Genomic DNA, 9600 nt, shown 5'->3' with positions numbered 1-9600 from the left:
TCACCACCATCACCACCATGACATCACCACCATCACCATCATCACCAAGACAGAACTGCCAGCAATGATGGGGTAACAAGAACGCAGTGTCACCCATTATGCGGGCAAGGGCACTGGCTGAATCCTCTGAGCAACCTCCCATGGTAGGAACTATTATTTCCTTCCCTATCTTTAACAGAAAAGGAAATTGAGGCTCAGAGTAGCCCAAGGGGAGACACACAATCGACATGGATTTGAAGCTGAGTCTTTTTGACCGCAGAGTCTGGGGCCCCTCTACTGGCCCCTGGTCCTGGATGATGGAGGTCCACGTTCTAACCACCCATTCACTCCTTAGACAAGCACGGATTTAGATGCAGATGTCTTCCAGACACTGTGAGGAGGTCTCAAGTCCCTTTTTCTCTTTCCATGTCCCCAGTGCCTGAGGTGCAGGCAGATCTTTTCAGGCAGCCCCACAAGCCTGCTTTCCCCTTTCCCTGAGCCTGATTTCATACATATTAAAACACTGAGGGAGCAGAACCCCAAGAACCCCAGGGAGAATATGGGGTACAAGAGGAACCAGAGAAGATGTTAATTTCCAAAACGAAGGGCAGAAGCCACCCAGGAACAGAGCGCCACACACCAGTCTTGGGCTGGGAGAGTCAAGGGGCCAAGAGCTCCTGCAGGGCTTCAGATGTGTGACCCTGGGCCGGTCACTCACCTTCTCTGAGCCTCCGTTCACTCAGCTATAGGACAAAGGGGATCCAATCAGCCTCCCAGCGTCCCTTCACTCTAGTGCCCATCACTTTAGTACACTGTACTTCAGTATCGTGTTTTCTAGCCATCTTACTAGCAGTGACCTTGGGCAGGTCACTTGACCCCTAAGCTAGTTCTCTCATCTGTGAAAAGGGCACGGCACTGGTTTCCCTGAAGCACTGTGTGAACAGTGAGACACAGCTTACAGGGCACGCGGCCTTCACAGAGGCTGATGCACACTGTCACACTGGTTAACTGCGTCACCAAAAATTAAAAAAAAAACAAACAGCACAATTTAGAGCAATATGATTTCCAGACACATCGGGCTCCTGTCCATCCAATCTGCTTGGTATTCTGCAACTGCTTTCGAGAGAATATTCAAGCAAAAAAGCCAGGCTGTGAAGCTCTTTCCAAGTGCATGAGTCACCAGTGGCCTTCTCCCTGCCGTGGATTCAGTCATCCCCTTGACTCACTCTGGCCTCCTGCATCCTTGTAGGAGAGGCAGAGGCTCCAAGCTACAGAAGGTGGCCCCAGGGACTCAGGCTGGGGGTGGGCTGATGACCAAACCTCAGAACAGCCACCTGCAAGAGCCTTTATGCATCATCACACCCACTCCCTCGTTTCCACTGATGAGGAAGCAGGGACCCAGAGATGGAGGTGACTCACCCCAAATCGCACAGCTCGTATGTGGCAGAATCTAAACTCAGACTTTACTAAAAATGCCCAACTGCAAGAGAATGTCAACCGAGGACAGAGCCAGGCACGCCAGAGCCTCTCCTGCCAGCGCCATGTGAGTGAGGAGGTGCCCCTGCGGGGCTCTGATAGCGCAGCTTCAGCTCTGAGGGGAGTGCTGCAGCCTGGACTCCAGGGCACCAGGGACGTGCCTCCAGGCATCGGGAGGAGGCTGCCTGACCTGAGCTCAACCAGAACGCACGGGGCAGAGATGCAGCTGCTTCTCCCAGGAGAAGGGGTGCCTGTCAGTTTCTCCTGGCGACATCAACACACGAGAAGGACAGCATGTCACTCAGCGCTCAGGCTGGACCAGGACCCAGGCTGAGCCCCCTGACTTCAAGAGGGCTCCGGCAGCCCCAGGCCTGAGCCCGAGGAGCATCTGGGTGTCCTGTTAATACCCTGTGCTCCGGCTCTGGGCCCTCAGGAGCCAGCATGCAGGCAACTATCAAACCAAGTTCCAGCTGCGATGCTTTGAGTCTACACAGGAACCGTGGAAGGTGGTCCATCAGCCCTGCTTCATGCATCAGGAGACCAGACTCTGACAGCAGAGCTAAGAGCAGTGCCAGCCACCCAGGTCTGCGGGTGCAAAGCTTGCGTTATGCTGTCTGCTCACGCCATCTCTCCAACAGCTTTGTATTCTTGTCCAGTAGTTGCTATGTGTGTGTGCCTGTGCCTGTGCTTTTAATACAGGTAAAGAAAGAGAAGTTCATTGTGGAATCAGTGAAGACGCAAAGGAATATAAGGAACAAAATAAAGACCCTCACAGCCTGGCCACCCACAGACAACCAGAGGTTAACAATGGGGATTTGCTTCCAGAATTAATCTGTCTCTCTTCCACACACAGACATGCACACACACGATGCATGACTCACACTGCATAGATATTTTGCCATGTGTTTTAAAAATTAACAAAATATTATCTTCATTTTCTGGGTCATTAATTATCCTTCTAAATGTGACTATGTGTCCGTAAGTGTTATTGCGTTACGGAGCTGTGCCATTATGTTATGGACCTGCACAACAAAGACGCATTCGACAATGTTGTAGTTGTCGACAGAGCAACAGTTGTTTCCAGACTGGCTTATAGATTTCGCTGAAGGAAACGTGTGGCTATGTACTTGTGCACAACCTCCATTTATCTCCTGAGAGTAAATCTCTAGACCTGAACGAATGAAATAAAAGGTACTCTACAGAGAAAATGGGCTGGGCATGTGAGAGCTCTGTTTCCATAGTAACTTGACAGAGTGGCACCTGCTTTCCACCAGCAACTCTACGCAAGAGGTTGATGTGAGCTCCCCAGGGTCCAGTGCTCAGCATCCCGAGTCTGCAGGTGCCCAGACTCGGAGAAAATAATCAACATGAATGTATGTTGCAGTCTTGGCGGCTGTTCTCCTGAGAAACGGGAGATGTAGCTTTGATCACTGGTGTGAGTAGAAGATGGCATTTTTAGTGACTGTGTTTTATTGCTTCTTCCAGGTAGACACTTTAAGAAAGCGTCCTCCTCTTTCCCAGGATCTGTCGAGTGTGTGCATCATCGCCACAACGGATGAAGGTTAGAGAAGGTGCAGCAGCTGGGGAGCACGTCACAGGCCTCCATCCCTCCGTCTGTCCTGCTGCTGCCGCCTGTCACTCTGTCCCTCCTCACCTTCCTTTTGTGCTTCTGCAACAATCTCCTGGCAATTCCCCAAGCTCCTCTGGTCTCCCCCCTCCTACTGGTACCTGCTATTCGAACTTTCTCAGCACATCTGATCACGCACAGACTGTCCTTCCCGTCACTGCAAACAAGCCTGGACAGGTTTTGATACTGAATGCCCAGCGTGCTGGTCCTCAAACCACATCTGCAGCTCCGTATCCCACTTACCAGGAGCCCCATGAAGTACCCTGTGCTCTTAGGCACCGTGGAGCATCCAGGACCTAGACAAGCCTTTCCCTCCTCGCACTTCACACTGAGGCACTCAGCAGGGAGACTTCTTCCCTCCCATCCAATTCTTACCAGCAGCATCACGGCACACACACCTCTCCTGAACCCAAGGCCCTCATCCTCGTCCATGGCCCCTGGAGGAGCGAGACAACTGGGAGGTGCTTACCTTTTCACCCTTTTCTCCTTGCACGAAAGGTCCTCTGCCCTGGAAGAGGAAAGCAGAAGGCAGAGGTTTGCTACAGAGCATCTCCATGGCACGGCGTCACACATGGCGAGCACGCTGGGATTCCAACGGCTGGCTGCTTTCTCATAAGCTCTGCCGAAGAACCTCCAAAAGTCGTCTGTCATCCCCTGAGTGTTGATTCTCATGAGTTTTATTTCATTTTCCCAATGACTCAACATGATGGTAGCATTCTTTTTTCCACATCAGCTTTTTAAGGATGTAATCTGTTGTTCTATAGTCACATCCAAGTCTTTGTGACCCCCATGGACTATAACCCACCAGGCTCCTCTGTCCACGGGATTCTCCAGGCAAGAAGACTTGAGTGGGTTGCCATTTCCTTCTCCAGGGGATTTTCCCGACCCAGAGATCGAACCTGAGTCTCCTGCACTGGCGGGCAGATTCTTTACCACTGAGCCACCAGGGAAGCCCAAGAGAATCCACACAGCACATAATTCAGCTATTTACAATTCAATTTAGTACTTTTCTAGACTTGGGCAACATCACCACAATCAATTTTAGAACATTTCATCATGCCCCAAAGAACCCCATACCCATAGTTGTCGCTCCCCTTTTCCCTCACCCTCTGCTCTGGGAACAATCAGTCTGTTTCCTGTCTCTGTACTGCTAAGTCGCTTCAGTCGTGTCTGACTCTATATGACCCCATAGATGGCAGCCCACCAGGCTCCCCCATCCCTGGGATTCTCCAGGCAAGAACACTGGATTGGGTTGCCATTTCCTTCTCCAATGCATGAAAGTGAAAAGTGAAAGTGAAGCTGCTCAGTTATGTCCAACTCTTAGTGATCCCATGGACTGCAGCCTACCAGGCTCCTCCACCCATGGGATTTTCCAGGCAAGAGTACTGGAGTGGGGTGCCATTGCCTTCTCCGTCCTGTCTCTGTAGGTTTGCCTATTCATTTTATATAAAGGAAATCACACAATATCCGGGCTTTTATGACTGGCTTCACAGCCAGTGTTTTCTTAGCAAAGTGTTTTCAAGGTTCACTCCCCTTATGGCCTGCATCAAACCTCATTCTATTGCAGAACAATATGACATTGCATGGCTAAGACACATTTTATTTATCCGTTCGTCAGGTGATGAACATTTGGGTTGTTTCTGCTGTTTGGTTATGATGAATAACGCCGCTATGAAAATCTGTGGACAAATTTTCGTACAAACACGTGTTTTCACTTCTCTTGGCTGTATGCCAAGGAGTGGAACTGCTGGGTCTTGTGGTAATTCTTTGTTTAACCCTTTAAGGGGCGCCAGATGGTTTTCCAAAGCAGCTGCAGCATACTCGAGGGCTCCATTCCTCCGCACTTCCCGCTGCACGCCCGTTACTGCAAGTGGAGCGCTGCCATCTCTAATCCTTGGTGACGACGTGTTTATCTCTCACCTCAATTCTCAGTACTGACTTCACGTATTTAGGGGTTCTGTTCTCAGGTGCACACATGTTGATAACCGTTGCATATTTTTGAAGGATCAACATTTTTATCATGATAAAATGCTCCTCTCTTTGTTCCTATTAACGTTTTAAAGCCTACTCTCTGGTATGGCTTTAGTCACTCCAATTTTTAATGTTTTCAACTTGCAGAATGTGTATTGGCCACATTCTCATTTTCAGCCTGTTTATGGATTTGAATCTAAAGTTTGTCTCCTCTAGACACAACATGGCTGGATCTTGCTTTTAGGTCCAGTCTGAAAAATCTCTGCTTTTTAAATTAGTTTGTATAAATCCATTTACAGGCAATGCTGGTTTTGATATAGGCAGATTTACATACGCCATCTAACTTTCTGTTTTCTATGCCTCCTGACTTTGTTCCTTGTTTTCCTTCTTTATTAATCTTTCCTATACTACATGAGTACGTTTTTACTGCAATATTTTAACCTCTTTAAGGATATTTTCACTATATACTTTTAAATTATTTTTCTTGGAGGTTGTTTGAAGTTTACCGTGTATGTCTTAACTTTTCAAGATCAACCTCAGACTTAACACTAACTTACTTCCAGTGAGACTGAGAAACATACTGCTATGCGACCTATTCCATCTCCCCTCTTTTTAAGCTACTGTCGTTAACAAATATTTGTTAAGTACCCAGTGATACACTGCCATAATTATTACTTTGAAGTTGTCATCCCCCTACATTCTGACCTCAATTATTTTTGGTGACGAGTCAGCTGATGATGTTATTGGGCTTTCCTTCCACATCGTGACTCATTTTTCTTCTGCTGCTTTCCCATTTTTTGTTTTGTCTTTTAGCATTTTTTATTGATATTGTTTTCTTGGGCTCCAAAATCACTGCAGACGGTAACTACAGTCATGGAACTGAAAGATGCTTGCTCTATGGAAGACTCCTAGACAGCGTATTAAAAAGCAGAGACATCACTTTGCCAACAAAGGTCCATATAGTCAAACCTATGGTTTTTCCAGTAGTCACGTATGAATGTGAGAGTTGGACCATAAAGAGGGCTGTGCACTGAATAACTGATGCTTTTGAATTACGGTTCTTGAGTAGACTCTTGAGAGTCCCTTGGATTGCAAGATCAAAGCAGTCAATCCTGAAGGAAATCAACCCTGAATATTCACTGAATGACTGATGCTGAAGTTGAAGCTCTAGTACTTTGGCCACCTGATATGAAGAGCTGACTCACTGGAAAAGACCCTGATGCTGGGAAAGATTGAGGGCAGAAGGAGAAGGGGATGACAGAGGATGAGACAGTTGGATGGCATCACCAACTCAATGGACATGAGTTTGAGCAAACTCTGAGAGATGGTGAAGGACAGGGAGGCCTGGTGTGCCGCAGTCCATTGGGTTGCAAAGAGCTGGACACGACTTAGTGACTGAACAACAAATTGATACTATGATGTTTCTAAGGATGGATCTCCTTTTGCATTTCTTGACTGGAGTTCCTGAGGCTTTCTGAGTGTGCAGATGACTATGCTTCATCAAGTTTAGGATGTCTTTAGACATGATTTCTCTGATTACTTTTTATGCTCCTCTCCTGGTAACCATATTATGTGCCCACTGATCGACTTCATGGGCCCCCACATTTCTCTGAGGCTCTTCATTTCTACTCATTATTTTTTCTCTCTGATCTTCAGTTTAAGTAATCTCCGCTGATTTATTTTCAAGAATTCTGGCTCTTTCTTCAGCCAGTTCAAATCTGTTATACTTCTTATATTCTGTATTTGATGAGATATTGTCACAACACTCCCCTCCATTTCCTTCAGAAGCTTCCTTTAGTTCTTTGGATATGATTTAGTGCCTGCTTTGCAGGCTTTGTCTGTTAAATCTGACATCTGAGACCTCTCGCTGGATGTTTCTGCCTTTTTTCCCCGTGTATGAGTAAGATGGGTGTTTCACTAGCCCCCACCTTGTAACACTGATCTGAAGGTTAAGTGAGAAAGAATACTGTCAAACAGTATGCCGCACACTGTCACACCAGCAGGTCTTCCTACTTCTGTGTTGTTCTGCACAGAGCAGGTGCTTCCTACCCCTACAGGAGGCAGGTACACGGTGTGGGTGAAAGGCACAGCTCAGCGGGTGACCACAAGACTCAGATTAAAACAGGTTCAAATCTCGCCTCTGACACACGCAGGCTCCGTGATAACAAGCATATCATACAAGTCTGAAGATCCTGTATCCTTCACATCAGAGAAGTGAAGAGACTATGTTCTGGGGTGGGATGAACTGGGAGATTGAGATGGGCATATATACACTCTTGATACCAAGTCTAAAATAGATAACCAATGAGAACCTACTGTATGGCCCAAGGAACTCTATTCAGTGCTCTGTGGTCACCTAAGTGGGAAGGAAATCCAAAAAAGAAGGGATGTGTGAGGCTGATTCGCTCTGCTGTACACCAAAAACCAACCCAATGCTGTAAATCAACCATACTCCAATAAGAATTTAAAATAAGTGCTGCTGAGAAGTAAGGAGGATTCCCACATGAAGCACTGGTGAAGGGCAGGCGGTAGTTACAACTACGAGCTCTCAGATGATGACATGAGGGGTGCTATCTGCCAGGCTAACTGGTCTAGGAGAGCCACTCTTCTCCTGTCTTATCTTCAGGGAACCCCCTGAGCACAGAACCTAAAAGGAACTGGCTATACCCACTCTCATTCACTGACCACCTACCATGGCCGAGGCATTTTATAGACAAAGCTGTTACTTTCTTTACTTTGCTAGTGGAGTAAGATGAGATTTTCAGAGGTTAAGAGACCAACCTCACACTCAGGCAGCTAATGAAGGCTGAAGCCAAGGCCAGTGGCTGGGGCCCACCTACTCTGAATCTGTGCCATTGATGCTAGGAGATGCAGTGCCCATCTGGAGCACAGGATTCCAGGGGTTGGGGGTGGGATGGTGCGGGGTGAGGCCAGAGTGGCCGGGAGGCCCCCCATGCATGTGGAGAGGGGCCCCCACACTGGCCATGGTGGAGAGGCCTTCACTCACCATATCTCCTTTCTCTCCCTTGGGTCCAGGAGCGCCCGCCGGCCCAGTGGCTCCCACGTCTCCCTGAGGGGCGGAAACCAGAGACAGCAGTGGGTCAGGTCCTCCGGTCGGGCAAGGCTCCCTGACACCAGCTGCCCACGGCCCACCTTGCCCCCATTTCCTGGAAGCGACTGGTTTTGTCACTGCCAACTGCACCATGAGGCCAGGCTTCCCACCCCCGGAGAGGGAAGAAGCATCTGAATAACTTCCCCAACCTCCTAATTCCAGGAGCCCAGGGCAGCTTGAGACAGCAAGTTGGATGAAAGCCTTGCACGCTGGTCACCGGGAGCAGGAATGGGAGATTCCACGCATCCTACCGGACCCAGCTCGGGCGGGGGCCCCAGGCATCCTGGAGCCCCCCCAGGCATCTTCAGGGCCCCTCTCTGGCCCCGCTCCCCCCACCCACTCTCCCATCGCCCAGTCATGCCTCTTCCTGCTGCCTCTGAGTCCTGGGGACCCTGTCACCCACAGGTACATCCTCGCATCCAGAGAGGGCCTGGGCACCTGGGTCCACCAGGCCACACCTGTGGACATGACCTGAGTGACCTCTAGGTAAACGGAGCCAAGGGACTCACAAGTGTTCATGCAGCCTCCAAACTGTGGACGGGCTGGGACACGGATGAAGGGCCAGGACAGCTGACCAGCCACGGGGCAGCCAGGCTCCCCTGAAGGCAGCGGGGCCTCTTCTCTCCCTGGAATCCCTCCCTCGCACCTTGCCTTCTTTCCCAGGGCCGGGGGGTGGGCTCTGCCGCCCGCACACCCTGGATCTGTTCCACCACAGCCCCGGTACGGTGGCTCTGTGAACAGTCGCTGCTTCAGACAAACATTTTCTACTTAGAAGCTCACACCCTCAGATGGCCCTGCTCCCTTCTTTCATCTGACAGCCGAGGAGACAAGGTTACAGCCTGGGGGTACCCGAGCAGAAACCCCCACTCTCCTCTTTGCAGAGAACACCGGGCACCCTGGATCTCAGAGCTGCTTGTGTGTGTATGCGCGTGTGTGTGTGCGTGAGTGCACACCCATGTGTGTGTGTCTTTGTGTGTGCGTGCATGCCCGTGTGTTTGCATGCATGCCCATGTGTGTCTGTGTGTGAGTGCACGCCCACGTGTTGTGTGTGTGAGTGCACACCCATGTGTGTCTGTGTGTGTGTGCATGCCCATGTGTGTGTGTGCATGCATGCCCGTGTGTGTCTGTGTGTGTGTGTGAGTGCACGCCCACATGTGTTGTGTGTGTGAGTGCACACCCATGTGTGTCTGTGTGTGAGTACATGCCCGTGTGTGTGTGTCTTTGTGTGTGCGTGCATGCCCATGTGTGTGTGTGTGTGTGCATGCCCATGTGTGTGTGTGTGTGTGCGTGCATGCCCGTGTGTGTGTCTTTGTGTGTGTGTGCATGCCCGTGTGTGTGTGTGCATGCATGCCCGTGTGTGTGTGTGTGCATGCATGCCCAAGTGTGTCTGTGTGTGTGAGTGCACGCCCACGTGTGTTGTGTGTGTGAGTGCACG

The 9600-nt window shown here is 49.7% G+C and overlaps 1 protein-coding gene across 1 annotated transcript in view; it reads right to left on the bottom strand.

The window, feature by feature from the left end:
* Positions 1-9600, bottom strand: part of COL22A1 (collagen type XXII alpha 1 chain) — a 203161-nt gene that overhangs the window by 147848 nt on the left and 45713 nt on the right. Inside the window, exons 10-11 of the mRNA XM_040261747.1 lie at positions 8061-8123; positions 3552-3590 (exon numbers count right to left, since the gene is read on the bottom strand). Of these exons, the coding sequence (XP_040117681.1) occupies positions 3552-3590; positions 8061-8123 (102 nt within the window). The remainder of the gene's footprint in view (positions 1-3551; positions 3591-8060; positions 8124-9600) is intronic.

Source organism: Oryx dammah, unplaced genomic scaffold, assembly GCF_014754425.2.
Source record: "Oryx dammah isolate SB20612 unplaced genomic scaffold, SCBI_Odam_1.1 HiC_scaffold_19, whole genome shotgun sequence".
NCBI lineage: Eukaryota > Metazoa > Chordata > Mammalia > Artiodactyla > Bovidae > Oryx > Oryx dammah.
Note: the sequence above shows the minus strand (reverse complement) of the source record. Positions and strands in the feature narration are given on the sequence as shown.